General features: G+C 33.3%; 1 protein-coding gene across 2 annotated transcripts in view; it reads right to left on the reverse strand.

The window, feature by feature from the left end:
• Positions 1-395: 395 nt before the first annotated feature.
• The window catches only part of LOC106868466 (ADP-ribosylation factor 6), an 82,990-nt gene continuing 66,088 nt past the window's right edge, over positions 396-17,297 (reverse strand). For both annotated transcript variants that reach the window (XM_014913739.3, XM_014913748.3), the window contains exons 3-6: positions 17,044-17,146; positions 9,809-9,912; positions 4,422-4,620; positions 396-2,635 (exon numbers count right to left, since the gene is read on the reverse strand). In XM_014913739.3, coding sequence (XP_014769225.1) covers positions 2,493-2,635; positions 4,422-4,620; positions 9,809-9,912; positions 17,044-17,125 — 528 coding nt within the window. In that variant the 5' untranslated portion in view covers positions 17,126-17,146 and the 3' untranslated portion in view covers positions 396-2,492. The remainder of the gene's footprint in view (positions 2,636-4,421; positions 4,621-9,808; positions 9,913-17,043; positions 17,147-17,297) is intronic.

The raw sequence follows: 17,297 nt of genomic DNA on the forward strand, positions 1-17,297 counted from the left end.
GGAATATAAAAAATATAAAAATCAGTAAAATTCCAGAAAATATCATAATCTTGTTTTCATTATATAAGCCAGTCAATATGTTTTGTTACGATTTTACAACCAGCCAAATTCCCCACCTCAAAACGAATTGAAAATATTTTTTTTATTATTGGCAGGAAATATAAACTAAATACTGCTTCAAATAAAATTTTGATTTTGATTTTCTTTTTCTTTTTTTTTTCCGATGAGAAAGATAAGACAGAAAAGAAGCTGAAAGCTATCAGCCCTCAACCATAGCAATTCAATAAATCAATAGCAGCTGTTTAAACAGAATTATAATTATGTAACAATAGGGCTTTACTTCTTGACAACAAACTTAATATTAGTAGTAGCAAAGCAAAAAACGATAACCAATATTGTTTATATTAATTTTTTAAATATTTTTTTTCCTTTTTTTTTTTTTTTTCAAGTGATCATGTAGGATTTATTTTAAGAGAAAAAAAATTCATTTAAAAATTCTGGGAAGTACAATTTGATGTGGCAGCAGCAGCATAGCCAATGGTGAGCCAAGAAGTTACCTTCCAGCAACTAATACGACAGCTCAAGCTGCACAGGGAAGCAGAAAACATAACATTATTAGGGTTTCATTATGAAAAAGAAAATTGTTTAAAATATGAATTAATATCTAAGGAAGTCGACATTAGTTATGAAGCATGTTTTTTTTCTTTTTTCTTTGTTCTTGTTGTTAAGCACCTTAGTAATAAAATTAATAAGTGATGTAGCCAAGTGGAAAGGCTGCTGCCAATAGAAGTGGGACAAAAGATGACAAACTACAAAAGAATTTCTTCCTGATGCCAGACTTTCATTACAATACCTAATTGTTATAATATTACTTGCGTCAGTGTTAGAAATCCTTATTATTATTATTATCATTACCATAATTAATATTATTATCCAAAAGAATCCCTGACAAATATCTGAGTGTGGAGAATTCTTTACCAGAATCATAGAGGAAGATGTATGAAGTTCAAAACTATTGGTTTTGTTGTAAACATGTGTACACAAACTAATCATAATACCACAGACATACTTAACTGCAATTAATTAAATTGTGTACACATATACACTGATACAAAACAAACAGGGTGCAATCACATTAATTTTCAAATTAAATGCATCTACATTTACACACATGTATGTGTTGTTGAGTGTTCAGCCGTATAAGACTCAATTCATAGGACTGAGCATACTCATATATATACATATATATATATATATATATATACACACACATACACAATATGTGAATGCGTTTTTCATGTTCCCATAAGAATTTATGGAGCTGACTGCAGCTGGTTGTTATCATTGTCACTTCTACATCTGTTTTTATTTTCTTCTGAACAAAATAGAACTTAACGGCATTGAAGCATCAGAAAGTAATTCTTATGTATAGAAGAGTTGTCCTTACAAAAAAAAAAATGGTTACTTAAAAATTTGCTTTAAATTACTCATTTTTATACATACTTGCAAATCTGTGTGATCTGAAATTGGGTGACGGTTTATTTATCCATCACAAGAGTTGTAATTTTAAAATTCATTCACTAATCAAACAAACATACATACATACACACACACATATCATGGTCCCACATGGCTTTCTTTCTTTTTCCTTGCTTTCTAGAAAGGAAGTATTTCTCTTTTGTTTTGCAGGTCATTAATTAGCATGAGGAAAACCAATTGCATCCAAACATGGTTTTTTTTTTTTGCCTTGTTTAATATCAAATGAAAACAGCATTTTTTGGGGGAGAAAAAAAAAAGAACCTGTCTAACAGCTGAACAGATTAGAAAAATAAACCAAATTGGTTCATTTTTCTGAGTAATTTGTTTTATTTACTTAGATTGAAAAAAAAAAAATATCTGCTCAATCCTGCTCAGGAATATTTTTGTCTGTAACATTTTTTTTTTATTATTTATTTTTCAAAAATATAACAAAATCCCTCCCTTCAACTGCAACAGATCCCTTTAATAAAACAGACTGAAATATTAAAAAGGAATCTTGGCAATGAGGTGTCTTTTTTTTTTTTCTGCAAAATTGGAGAATTTCAATGGAGTTTATTAGCTTGGCTGCACTTAATGGACATCTGTTGTAGAGACAGCAGGATGGCAAGTATGCATGCACAAACACACATACACACATGTGCACACACTAGATGGCCAAAATATCTTTAGATATATTGGCTGGCTTACAAAAAATATTAATTCATATGAATGCGCATGTGCAATTGAATATGTGTATTATAAGTCGTATTTGTTTATATATCTATGTACCTATAGATATTACATAGATATCTATTGATAGTTGTCTTTTTTGTTTGAAATGTCATTATTAAAAATTTTAATCAAACAGAAAATTTATTTCCTTTCCTGTTAGGAATTTTAGATTTTCCTACTTCAAGTCCAAAAATTTACAAAAGATCAAGTTATCATTGGGGCCCCTCAAACTTGGGCTTTAGTCAGGATTTGAAATTAGAAGTCAACCAAGTGAGGCCCTCATAGAGTCCATCTCCTGTTGTTGCACATGATGGCTGCACATACCAATTCCTATCGCGCAGACGAGTAAGACCTAGTTTCTCTTGAATTTCGTGTGGTTTCATTGCTGTAAGAAACAATAAAGAACATACACATAAAAATTTATTCAAGTTGCATTACCAAGATACAAAGACACTAATATTTTAACAACAATCATATTATACAAGACAAAGTTTAAAAGAATTGGCAAACAGAAGTTGAAGTAAAACCATTTGAAGATTAAATTACTTTTAGTGCATATTGGGACTATCATAAAAAGAACCATGTTCCTTTATGGGTTACTTTTTCTTTATTGCAACATTTTTGTTGTAGCACTGGTTGTTTGGCCCTAGGTCAATCTGCATTGAGCAGGCCTTTGATTAAAAGGCATGACAGTTTGACCATTACATCATTTCAAGGATATCCAACACATCCTTCTTTTTTCAAAATGATAAAGTGAGATTTGAAGGCATTTCATTTGTGGCACTAGGATGTTACACTAAAGGTTGCTCCAATTTTTATTAACTGGTTAGTTTCCTTGTCTAGCCAATGTTGTATTCTTTTCACGTTACCTTTCATTTTATGTAATGGTTTTAGATGTTTTTGTAATTATATCATTGAATGTGTATAGCGATTTCATTATTATAGAAACCTAAGATATTTTATGAATGTTCCATAAAAAGAATGTTTAATTTGTATTTGAGTTAAGTGCTTTTGTGTTCTGTGTAATTGGTGGAAATTGTTTTTTGTTGACAACTGTGATTGCTGGATGTTTTAATAGCACATACGAGATTTTATTATTTTGGTTTTTTTTTTTTACAACTATTGTTTCCACAATAAAGATTTAATTTTCAGTCTCAAATTGCATAAAAATAGAGCACATGAGTTGAAAGAGTGACTGAGCATCAAAAAAGATCAGCTGATGTGTGTAGGAAAGGTAGGTGCATTGATAATATAGGATTTCCTGACAAATGAAAAACTAATGAGTGGAAGATACATGCAGCAAACAATGACCGAAGAAAATATATGTTAAGAACAGACAGCTGGAGTCTGGACAGATGATGATGAAGTAGGGAGATCAGATCTCAGAATATTGGTCCACTCATATAACACAAGATCAGAAGAATAGTGACATGATATACTACACACTGTTCAACTCATGTCATCATTTAACATCTGTTTTCCATGCTAGCATGATGAGTTGGACAGTTTGACAAGATTTCTATGACTGGATGCCTTTCCTAATGCCGACTGCTTGACTGTGTGTACTGGGTACGTTTCTCATGACACCAAAACTAGTGAGGTTGCTAAGTTACTTGCAAGACTCAGGGTAAAAAAAAAAAGAAAGAAAAAGAAATGGAGGTGGCTTTATGCCAAACGTCAAAAGCAAAACCGTGATAGAAAGATAAGCATGGGCAGCTTGTGATACAAGAGACACATGGCTGCACCACATTATAGGAGTGGGTTAGAATAGCTAGAATGAAGATAAAAATATTGGTGGCAGTGGGGTAGGCTAGAGTTTGTTCTGTAGGTACAAGATGGTAAGTGTAAGAACATGTACAAATAGTGGAGGGTAATTTCATTAGAGTATGAGAGGAGGGTGTTACACGATCAGAAGTGTCTGTAGATATTTACCATCAACCACATCTTCAAAAACAAGAGTAGAGATGTAGTTGATGGTAAATATCAGTATGGAAGGGTGAAGAAGATGAAAGAGAGATCAAAGTAGCTCAGAAAAAGAGGTGATAGGAGGTTGCACAGGTGGAATGGAAATAAATCTGTAGATATAGATCACTAAGTAGGGAGATGATATACAAGGTGTGAAAGAAAAGAGGGAGGGTACAGAGTTTTTAAGAATAATCTTTGTTACATACCTTCTGGAAGGTCTTGTTTGTTAGCAAATATAAGAATGATAGCATCTCTCATTTCTCGGTCATTAATAATTCGATGGAGCTCTTGTTTAGCTTCATCAATTCTATCTCTATCGGCACAGTCTACCACAAATATAAGCCCCTGTGTTCCAGTATAGTAGTGGCGCCATAATGGACGAATTTTGTCTTGACCTCCAACATCCTGAAGAGACAAACAAAGCAGAAAGTTTATAATAATAATAATATAAGCATACATAGGGCAGAAGTTAATTGAAATGAAGGAGTCAGTACATGCCTTTTTTATAGCCAAATTAAACACAACAGGTAACAATTACTAATTTAATGAAAATGGTGATATGTATATGATTGTTCACAAATGAAGAGCATAAAATCACCAAATATAAGGCCTATCATGAGCCCTAGGGATTCATAAGTCTGAAGCTTAACTTTGTTTCCACAGTGCATAAGTGACTGAGATTACAATGGTCCCCATTGAGTGGACACAGATCTGTTGTAGGGTTAACTTTGCTGGAAATCACATCCAGCTGAGTGAACTCTTAGAACAATGTGAAATGAAGTGTTTTGCTCAAGGACACAGCACATTACCAAGTCTGAGAATTGAAACTTATGATTTTATAATCATAAGTGCAACAGCCTGACCACTAGCCCACATGCCTTCACAACCAAACATAAGAATGCTTAAATATATATAGCTTTTACTGGTTTCTGTCAATGGAATATAGTCAAGCTGGGGCAATGCTTTCAAGAATTTGTTTTAATCATATCAACCCCAGTACTTGGCAGTATTTGAGCCAGCTTTTTATGTTGAGTTCCAATACCACCATGACCTACTTGAGTGATAGATTTAACCCACTGTCCAAGTCAAGATCACCAACTGGCACTACCGGTGGCCTTAGCTTCATCACTCTGTTGCAAACACTTTGGGCCAGGTTTCCTGCTTGAGGAACCTTCTCCCTCCTTCCACCCAGTCTCACAGGCCCTGTAATGACTCATGGTCACTAACTTTACTCCTGACTAAAAAAATGAAAAATGAAAAATGAAAAAAAAATCCTAAAATGCAGAGAATCACCAAAGAGAAACTGTACAAATATGTTGGAGTAAAAATATGGGAGATGAAAACTATTTCACAAAACAAAATAATCTAGAGAATAAAAATTTAGTCTTGTACTTCAACACAGACAGCAGAGTGTATCATAATGTACTAACATAGATAATGCAAGATATTATAGAAGATATAAGAGGCATACTAGCGTAGATATGAAGAGATATAGTAGATATTTTATAGAAGGCATGGACTAATACAGGTATAGGTTTCAAATTTTAACACAAGGGCAATTACACTGATCCCAATGCTCAGCTGGTGCATATTTTATCAATCCCAAAAAGGATGAAAAGTAGAGCTTGATGGAATTTGAACTCAGAACGTAAAGACAGACAAAATGCCATTAAGCATTTTTGCCTGGCGTGCTAATGATTCTGGCAACTCACCACCTTATGTACTAATATAGATAATACAGAAGACATGTAGTAATACAGAAGACACACTAACACAGATATGGAGAGCTATCATAGTAGAAAGAGAAAGCATAAAAGAAAAGATAGTTACAAGTTCCTAGAATAGACAAAATATAAAATTTCATGGTAAAACATCCGTATGTCACTCTTTCACACACATAGCCCAGTGTTTTAGCAAAATAATGAGTATCTCAAATACCAACATTATACTGACACAAGGAAAATCGATCCTCCAACCAAAATAAGAGAATTGGATGACTTCAAAAATTTAAGAATCAAATATCTTGTTACTTTCTACATGACTGACATTGACACTAAGTTAGGAGACATACCAACACTGAGGCAGAAATATATTTGTGAAAAGAAAGGCAGGAGGAAGAAGAAGTTCATAATGGCTGTAAAGATCAGATATTAATAAATAAAATATTAGAAGACTGCAGGCTGAAAAAGAGAAACCAACCAACATACTGACAGGCTAAAGCTTATAATTGTGTTGAACTGCATTCATGGGTCAGTAAATCAATAGCAATGTATAATTTATTAGCAGTAGTTATAGGGTTCATGGAAACTACTGTGAGCAAATGGAGGACAAAAATATAACTAAATCACAATGAATGAGTCCTAAAAACATACAATTTACTTCAAAAATATCATATTCCAGAGACATTCATTTGTCGCAAATTCTATTGGGCATGGCACTTATGTTAAATGTTTCACTAAATTCTAGAGGAACTGACTACTAGGTTTGTAAGATTGAGTTCAGCCACTATATAGACAACATTAAACTGTTTACTTGTTAAAAGGTGAAGTCAGAAAATAGTTTTGCAAACTGTAACAATCTAATACCAATACAGGATTTGAGGCTGATAAATATGCAAGAGATGCCTTCAATAGTGCAGCCTGAACAAGCTAGTAAACATTGATGATGGAACTCATAAAATATGCATTGGGAGGGGTTTATGAAAATTTGGAAGTCAATGAAAACAAACAAATAAAATGTATGAATGTGTTATTATTATTACCCGTCAGAGTGCAAGTATCTTGAGAGAAAAGCTGAACATTAGAAGCATCAGTTGTGGTGTGCAAGAGAGACGATTGCACTGGTATGGACATGTGGTGAGAATGGATGAGGATAGCTGCATGAAAAAGTGCCACACCCTAACAGTTGAGGGAACCCGTGGAAGAGGTAGGCCCAGGAAGACCTGGGCTGAGGTGGTGAGGCAAGACCTTTGTACATTGGGCCTCACCGAGGCGATGACTACTGATCGAGACCTTTGGAAATGTGCTGTGCGTGAGAAGACCCGGCAAGCCAAGTAAGATCGTTGCCAGTGCCCCTGGACTGGTTCTTGTGCGGGTGGCACATGAGATGCACCATTTTGAGCGTGGCCGTTGCCAGTACTGCCTGACTGGCTCCCGTAGGATTTTCGAGCGAGATCATTGCCAGTGCCCCTGGACTGGCTTGTGCGGGTGGCACATAAGACACCATTTCGAGCGTGGCCGTTTTCGTGCGGGTGACACGTAAAAGCACCCACTACACTCTCTGAGTGGTTGGCGTTAGGAAGGGCATCCAGCTGTAGAAACTCTGCCAAATTAGATTGGAGCCTGGTGTTGTCATCCGGTTTCACCAGTCCTCAGTCAAATCGTCCAACCCATGCTAGCATGGAAAGCGGACGTTAAACGATGATGATGATGATGATGATGATGATTATTACTATTTTTTTTATTAATGAGCATTTTAATAATATAATTCTACACATGATACTTGAAAAATGGTATAAACATGGCTGTAATATTTTTGATTATAAGTCTACTCAAAGCTGAACTGGGGCAATAATGAGAAACAAACAAATAAGCTAGTTCTAAAATCTCTATCAGAGATGAATGCAGTAGCTGTACTGGTAAGTAATGGATATTACTGTGATGTTTTAATCCCAAGAGGACATTTCTTCTAGCTGGTTAACGATGCACACATGCATCTGACATATTACTTGCAGTATATCGGATGCAGGTGTGCATTATTAACCAGCCATAGGAAATATCTTTTTGGGGTTTAAAAAAAAAAAAAATCGCAGTAATGTCCATTCGAATGGAACAGCTATGCTGAAATAGCGACAAACATTACTTGCCAACAACGAGAAAGTTAATCCAAAAGGATACACAACTAACAGGATGAGTATGATACTAAAGTGTGAACTTGACAACTTTGAACACACAAAGAAACAACAGTCTCATTAATCAAACTAGTTTCAAAGACATAAAGTGAGAGTTGCAAGAGATCCAACTACAAGACAAAAAAATTATGAAGCTACAATATTGAGAATTCATCATGTAAATACTGACATACATTACATGACAGAATGGAGCATGTAATCTTGTGCAATTAAAGATGGCCTATGAAGAGAGATTACCATTATGTGTATACATAACTCTAGAAAAGGCAAGGCACCCCATTATAAGCAAATGCAAAATGTGAGAGAAATGGGTATTGTTGTTCTTTAAATTGATTACAAATGTTTCAAGTTTTGGTACAAGACCAACAATTTGGAGGAGAAGGGGTTAGTCAATTACATCAAACCCACTACTTGACTGGTACTTTGCCTTTCATCCTTTTTTGAGGGGTCAGTAAGTTAAAGTTGACCTCAGTGGTATTTGAACTCAGAACAAAGATCGAAGAAATACTGCTGAGCATTTTGCCCAACATGCTAATGATTCTGCCTGTTCACCACCTTAATAATAATAATAATAAGGAAAAGATACTAAAGCACATTTGGAACTGAGCATCCATACAAATCAAAAAGAACAGTCATAACAATAAAAGTTTAAAAATTTAAAGACTGAAGGTCACAGAAGTAGTGTCATCCTCAAAGATATGCATAGATACAGAAATGATGAAACAGGCAGGAATTTCCCTGATATGATGTTATAATAGACAAGTTTTCCAGATCCTTTGCTATTGTAACTTGCTCAATAACAAGTAAGTTGAGAAATTTTCCAAATATAGACCTAGTAACCTAAATACAGCCAATGTAGATTAGAGACACAAGAACAGCTTCTGTCACTATATGAGTGACAGAAGCAATGAGGTGCGGTACAAAACAATATTAAAAAACTACATGGAAAGCTACATATTTAAATCTGAGAAGATATATATACAGACGTCCACTCTATGTGAAAAATATCAATAAAATAAAGACAAAAAAGTGGTAACTGCAAATGAATATTATTTTATAATTACAGAATGGCGCTGGTAGAATAGAATACATGTATCCTAAGCAGGACAAAATATTTTGTAATAATAATAATAATAATAATAATAATAACAGTTTTCAGCATAAACTAGTGAAATTTTAAATTCATGTCCATGCCTTTTCCAAAAGCATTTAGTGGAAGCCAAGTCCAAAAGATAAAACTAGATCATTGGTTTATTTGCCAAGAAACTTTCATAATTTCTTACACAAAAACAGATAAATGGAAAGATGTGATGTTTATGTATCTACAGACATGAAGACTAGTGTAGCAGACAGATAAGAAATGGATAAAAATAATACCAAAGTGTTATTTGCATTTAATAAGTTGTGACTGCACTATTACAATCAATATAATAGAATGATTTAAAAATTGCAAATGAACAGTTTTTGTTTAATACTCCCTAAAAAATAACAAGTGAATATAACCACAAAATGACTGAAACTTCAACCAAAATTAAATTACAAAAGGTAATATAGAACCTAATAAGTTTTTTTGCATCCACATACAAACAATGGCCATAGATTTGATCAGTGAAAGACGAAATAATTCAAATTATAAACATCTGCTTGGTTGAAAATGAGAGAAGAAATAGGTGAAATACTTACCCATACACTGAATTTAACATTCTTGTAGGTTACAGTTTCTACATTAAATCCTACAGTTGGTATCGTCGTGACAGACTGACCTAATTTTAATTTGTATAATATAGCTGGCAGAGTTAAGAAATTTATAGTCGGAAAAATAGGTCAACAATATTTAAATCTAAAAATAAAAAGTAAGTAAATTGATACAAAACAGCAGATTAAAATAACTATCAACAACAAAAGGTCAGTTGAAACAAGAAAGGATTAATTTACGATGCATTCCTTGAAGGCAATGTAAAGATTATATAATTTTAATGGGGGTCACTTAAACATGTTTAAACATATCAAGAAATGCTAACTTCTGATAAAAATATTTGCTTCTTGCACAAGCATTTAATATTGAATTATATTGTCTTTATATTTTTTTTGCAAAAGAATTTTGAACAAATGCAATAAATGGTTAGCGGTATTAACTCAAGCTGGAAAACACAAAAGTACTACAATCAATAGGCTGGTTCAGATTGTTGACACAGCTCCCAACCTCTTCGTATTCTGACATAAATAGAAAAATTCAATTTTTTAACCTTTGACGCTTAAAAACAGCTAAAGACCTGGAAGAGAATACATTATTACAAGAAATACAGCATTATTTAATCCTAAAACCAAGTCTTTGGTGATACAAATGTTTTTAATAAAGATTTCAAATTCTGGCACAAGGCCTGCAGTAAGTCAATATCATCAACCCCAGTACTTATTTTATAGACCTTGAAAGGATGAAAGGCAAAGTCGACCTCAGCAGTATTTGAACTCGGAATGTAAAGTCAGGAGAAATGACACTAAACATTTTGTCTGGAGCAGCAATGACTCTGCCGACTCACTGCCTTAAATGCTTGTAATAATACTAGTAAATATAGTTAAATACTCAATAAGCTAAAATCACACTAAAATAAAATATTTAAAATGTTAAACTATTCAATTCCCCACCCCAGACCCAAGCAAAACAGACTTTTATGACCTTAACTTTTCAAATGCCAGTATTTTTATTCAACTGTCCTATTACAAAAGCAGTTTTAGTGGATGCTATTTGTATATAAAGGAACATTGCATGTGTTGTACAAAGCTATTAAATGGCACAAATCGCTTATTAATACTGGAGGGTGGTTAAACAGGCTACCAGTTGAGAAAACAAGAGAAAATATTCAAGCTTAGAGACACAGGAATCCATTTTCTTATGAGAAATATTCTGATCTGAGCTAGTGTTGCTGCTATCATTCCCCAATCTTTGTTGCATTTATACTCTTTTTCAAAGATTACAGTAGTTTATTCTATTCCTTCTAATAAGATGGTTTCTAGACAAAATAATTTAATACAAGTACATAATTTAATTCGAATTAATCAAAAGGATGATTATCTGGGCAAACTCTATTCATAGATTTGTTGTAAATAATATTTTAGATTAAATGTTTAAATATTTGAAATGATTTAATGAAATTATATACCTACCTATTCCCCTGTCTCTATCCCCCACTCACATTAACCCTCTTGTATCCTGAAGGTACACCCTGGCAGATTACCACTATCATCATCTCTCTTTTTTTTTTTAAGTGGGGTAGCCATGTATCTCCTCTATGGCAGGACACTTGTCCCTATCTCTCTATCATACACTTGGCCCTCAATACTTGGTATAAAGCCACTTCCCTCTCTCTCAATCAAATGGTCTTGCTTCACGAGCTACTTGGCAACATCACTAGTGTTGGAGACATGAAAAAGCAGCCACTACACTCAGGAATTTGGATGCTAAATAATGATGTTGACGATGAATATTAAGCTTGTCTTTAGAGATAAAAAAAAATTGTTTTTTACACTTACATTTGGATAATAATATACGAGTACAGAAGATCCCAAATGAAAGAAAACTGTGGAAGAGTAAGAGCATGGAAAAAATATGGACAAGAGTGTTGAAAGCTGAATTCAAGGTGTTGAACCTCACAAATTTTATATGCTAAAATAGGCACTGGTGATGGTGCCACATAAAAAGCACCCAGTACACTCTATAAAGTGGAGATTGACACAGTCCTATGGTTTACCAGCTCCTGTGAAAATGTTCCAACCCATGCCAACATGGAAATGGACATTAAATGATGATGGTGATGAGCAATATGCAATTTTTCAAATTTCAATTTAAACAGCTTAGAATTTACAAAAAAAAGAGGAACTGTAAAGTGGCTTTATCTTTCTAAAGCAATCTCTACATGCAACGAAAGATTTTAAAATGTTCCCCCGTTAACAATCTCCACCCAACTACAAAGTTACACTGATAAAACCTCAGTCAGTTATCAAACCTGATTTATACAAGAATACCTTCTAACATTAACTTAGACCAAATATGAAATATATTAATCCACTAACAAAAGTGGAAAATATAATTTTCTATTCATTAGAGTAAGATCAGACAATCTTATTTCTGGTTATTAAAAGACATGGATCACATCCGCACTTTATTTAAAATTTAACCAAAATGTAATTCTTTCAAAATAGTATTAGAAAAAGATGAAAAAGATGAAAAAGATTTTAAAAAGCAATTCCTAGAATTTACAATGAAAAGAAATAATTTCTAGATTATTGTTCAGTGAACACGTGAAATATCATATCAGTGTGCCACAGAAATATTTTCTTCAATAAATTGCCCTTTGAATTAATTTCATATCAAGTTAATTTATATTTAGAGAGAATATGGTGAAGTATAAGAAAATGCAATATTTGTATTACTTAATCACAGTGTTTGACAACTTTAACTGTAGCTACCATATTTAATAATTTTTCAAACAATTATATATTCAATTCTAACCTAAAACACTTTGTTATCTCAAATATTTATCATAAAACAATGTATTTTATACAATTAAAGTTTTTGCAATTCTTTTGTAAAAAATAACCAAAGCTAAACTTAATTTTCTTTTACAAAGCATAATTTAGTCTCATTGTTTTGAACCTAAACTGGTATTTTTTGCACTGACTATCCACAATTAATAAAATAAATCACCATCATCATATTAGAGTAAATTAGCCTCAATATTATTGAGGCAATGGTGAAGTAGAAAATTTAATATAGCGACTGTAATCATCATAATTTAATGTCCATTTTCCATGCTGGAATGGGTTGGACAGATTGACAGGAGCTGATAAGGCTTGGAACTGCACCAGGCTCCAATGTTTTAGCACAATTTCTACAGCTGGATGCCCTTCCTGATGCCAACCACTTTACAGAGTGTACTGGGTGCTTTTTATGTAGCACCAGCTTGCTTTGCAATCATTTTGTTTCAATTTCACTACATGGTGCCTTGAGCAAGATCTTCTACTGTGGCCTTACACTGATATTGATCAAAGACTTGAGAGTGAAATTTGGTAGATAACAGTTTTCATCTCGCATACAGATAAAAACTGTATGCGAGAGCACATCAGTAGGTGAAAAGTAGAAAAGGTAGACCATCGAGACCAGACACATTGTGGTTGATGGTTAAGTCCCTTCACATTCTGAGTTTAAATCTTGCCAAGGCTAACTCTGCCTTCTTTCCAACCAAAGCCAATAAAATAAATAGCAAAGCATTGGGAGAGATGTAATCCATTGAACTAACATGGCCAATGGGACAAAAACCAAAACAAGTACAAAAAAGGAAAATGAATAATTTTTATTTTCCATATTTGATAAATTTGTCTCTGACCTGAAAAACTTTTCTTGATTATAAACAAAGATTCATAGCTAAGACTTTACTAAATACAATACTTCAAGAGAGAAATATTTTTGAAGTGAAATATATTACATTTTGAACTGTGCAAATCATTGAATTCATGTGCATGCACCTGTGGCTGTGCATGTACACACACATATGCACGTGCATATGTGCATGCATGCATATGCTCTAACCTTGTCTTTGCCTTGTGTGTATATACATGAATGTGAATTTGCGACAACAACATTTGCAAATAAAATAAAGAATATGTCAACATTCTTATAACATTTATTGTTAAATGTCACACATAATAACTATATGATATGCAGGATATTGTTAACAAATATTTCAGCACGATAGCAACCATTAGTTGTCATTGTCGTCATCACCATCACCATTGTCATTTACCATTAGCATTGTCAGATTGACAATGAAGGAAAATCATCCTTGCTGACCAATATTACAAACAAACAACAGTGATAAAAGAAAAAATGCAGATACAAAAATTACATATTACACGAAGGGAATCAACAATCATCAAGATATCTAAATTACTAGTTTCTTTTGTCTCAAAACAATATTATTTTGTATTTATATAGTAAAGATAGAAACAACCTCAACTGACTCCTAGATCCACTAATAAGTAATACTAAACAAATGAAGAAAAGTAAATTGAACTCAATAATATAAAAAAGATATAAAATGACAAACAGAATAACCAACACTAAGGGAAGTAATTCAGCATTACAATATCCATTACAGCTCACAAAGCAAAGACAATTGGTAGTATGTATATATATATATATATATATTCATTACCAAAAAAGGTGTCCTGCAAGGTGATCTGCACTGACCAGGATGAAAAGCAATTGGATCTCATTAGGCAGCGTTCCACAGATGATAGAGTGACATTTGTATTCATGGAGGTCAGATGAGAAAATTGTGCCAAATGCAAACAAGTATCTTGGACAAAATAATGTTATGTATGAGAGACCCAATGGCCAGGAGAGGTCAAGAAATCAATAGGTCAAAAGTTTTAAAAAATATAGTCACTGCAAATGTCAACACAAATGGGGATGTAGACAAATATTCTCCACACAAGGAAAGAGACTGGAGCTTAATTTGGTAGTAACAGAGGGGCAACTTCTGTCATAGAGAAATATCCTCAGTAACAATATTTCAGAAGTATACAAACATGAAACTAACAACTTTGTAAGGATAGCTAATGAACTGGAGGAGAGGCATGGAATAAAAACTTTTCCTCAAAAACATCAGAAAATCTTACCTAATATAACAAAAACAAAAACTAGACCAGTTCACTGAAAAGGTTGTATATGAGCAAATTGAAATGAAAATTGCATAACATGGAGAGTAAATCATGCTAAAAGACTGCCATGGGGTGTCAACAAGTCCCTACTAAATACCTTTTAAACAAAAGACAAAAGGTAACAGCTGACAGCTGAATATAAGACATGTAAAAATTGAAGACATTAGCCACATCATTGTGATAGGATAAGGTCCTATTTCCCAATTACATATGATGTAATATCCATAGCAATCAGGGATAAAATAGTAAATAACCAATGAAAGACAAACAAAAATAAAGGCTAATAGATCAAAAGAATATTAGAACAACCTAAAAATAAAAACAGTTATCCTATTAAAACATAAATCAGCCCTATATTGCTTTAGATCACCAGGAAAAAAAAAATGTAGATATGGAAGCCAGATGCCAAAGGACATTAATGCAGTAAAAAGCAAAAAGAACTACAAAAAAAAAATTTATCAAAAAAAAAAAAAAAAGCAGAGAAAAGATTATAAACCCTGTTTACAGCCTTATAAACTTATCAAAATGCCAAGACACAAGTTGCTGGGAACAAATTATTGTCAAACTTAGATTCTTAGTAAAGAACAGCTCCATAATCCAACATGCGTATGATCATTAAATCTAGGACAAGACCTGCAAGACCTTAAGCCAAGGGTCTCCAAACTGGTCAATATTGACCCCTGCGGGTCAATGAGACGACTCAAAGGGTTAATAAATGCACATCTACTTCATTATCATTTATTTTCTTGTACATGCCTGGGGGGGGGGGGGGGGTCGATGGTCTAAAAAGTTTTCAGACCCCTGCCTTAAGCTCTAAGGATAAATCATCATGCAAATAAACAAAAGACTTCTTTTTTTTTAATGTTTTCTTCAGGTTGATCAAGCAAGCATTTAAACTGGCTATACTGGCCCAAATATTGTGTTTTTATGTTCAAAAAGGCCAGGTCCAACCTCCTGCACATACCCTACAATGTCATTTAAAAAGAAGACAATCACATTATTAATTCAAAACAAGGTGAATAAAATTTCATTTGACAGAGTAATCTGAAAGCTAAAAGGTTAAACAGAATTCCCCAATGATAATTGTCTCTTAAATAGCATGAAGATATGACCAGTGCATGGAATAATATCTTGTACCTCACCATTTCTAATCTCTAATCATGCAATTAAACAGTTGTTACGAGTGCTAATCCTTCACAATCTCTGATGATCTTTATTGGTGATCTCGTATACATAGCTTATCAAAAGACTGCATCCCAGATCAGGAAATACTTGAACAGCTAACTCTTTCTCTTAATAAAGTTTAAGACTAACAGTAAAATACTGCTCCCACCATCTGCAAAGGTGTTGCTGCTACCACACACATCCTACAAAGTATCCAAAAGAGGGCCATCTGTCTGATTAACTCATCAATACACTCCACTATAACATGTTATCCCAATAAGGGCTTCTGCACTAGCTAGCTGTCCACAAAACTCAACCCATGCCCACTAATCTCTTTTTACAACCCGTACGATATCTCTCTCTCTCTCTCTCTCTTTCTTCATCTCACATCAGTCACAATTCCCAATAAATTTCGTTTTAGAAAGTCTGTCACAATACCCAATCCTTCCTTCTTAGACTCTGGAATTCCCTTTCTCCCCATGCTCTTCTGCAGTCCTAGAATTACAGATGTACAAACTGAACATAAATTGTATAAATGTTGCCAGTCTCTGATTGCCATAGGAACTGCCCCTTTCACTTGCCTGAATCATAAAAAATACAAAGAAAGAAAGACGCGTGCACATGCACACACTAGAATATTGTCCAAATTAGTAAAGGACTTTCTAAAACGAAATTTTAAGAAAATATTAATTCTTGATAATAATGAATGAAGAAATTACATCGGTGCTGAATAACAATGGTATGTAGTAATGAAAATATTTAGACACTGAAATTAATTTACAGATCAGAGTTTCTTTCCATTATTTCAATCATGGATTTGACAAATCATAAAATGAACATTTTAGTTGCTCCAATAAAGACAATGTAACTTGTACAATACTGCTTTTCTGAAATTCTAGATATCATATAGAGGGACAAAAATTGCATATTTAATAACAAATGGAAAATAAAGTTTAAAAAACACTAGCTAAATTAAAACATGTATAAGTAAAAAGAATATCCTTAAAACCAGCAATGTTTACATTAAAGGATACTTGTTTTTCCTGCTGCATCAAGACCCAACATTAATATCCTCATTTCCTTATTTCCAAATATCTTTGAAAATAACTTCCCCATGGTCGCCGATGTACCAACTCACTGGAAAATAGAAATTTAAAAAAGAAAATGAACATCAGTAGAAATTCAAACCATGCAAAATCAATAAATCTGAAAAAAGAATTAAATCTGTTGGTATTGATAAACTATTCTTGGAGAATAAAAGAAAATAAGAATTATTTCAAATATTAAA

Source organism: Octopus bimaculoides, chromosome 5 (assembly GCF_046866305.1).
Source record: "Octopus bimaculoides isolate indiv1 chromosome 5, ASM4686630v1, whole genome shotgun sequence".
NCBI classification, from domain to species: domain Eukaryota; kingdom Metazoa; phylum Mollusca; class Cephalopoda; order Octopoda; family Octopodidae; genus Octopus; species Octopus bimaculoides.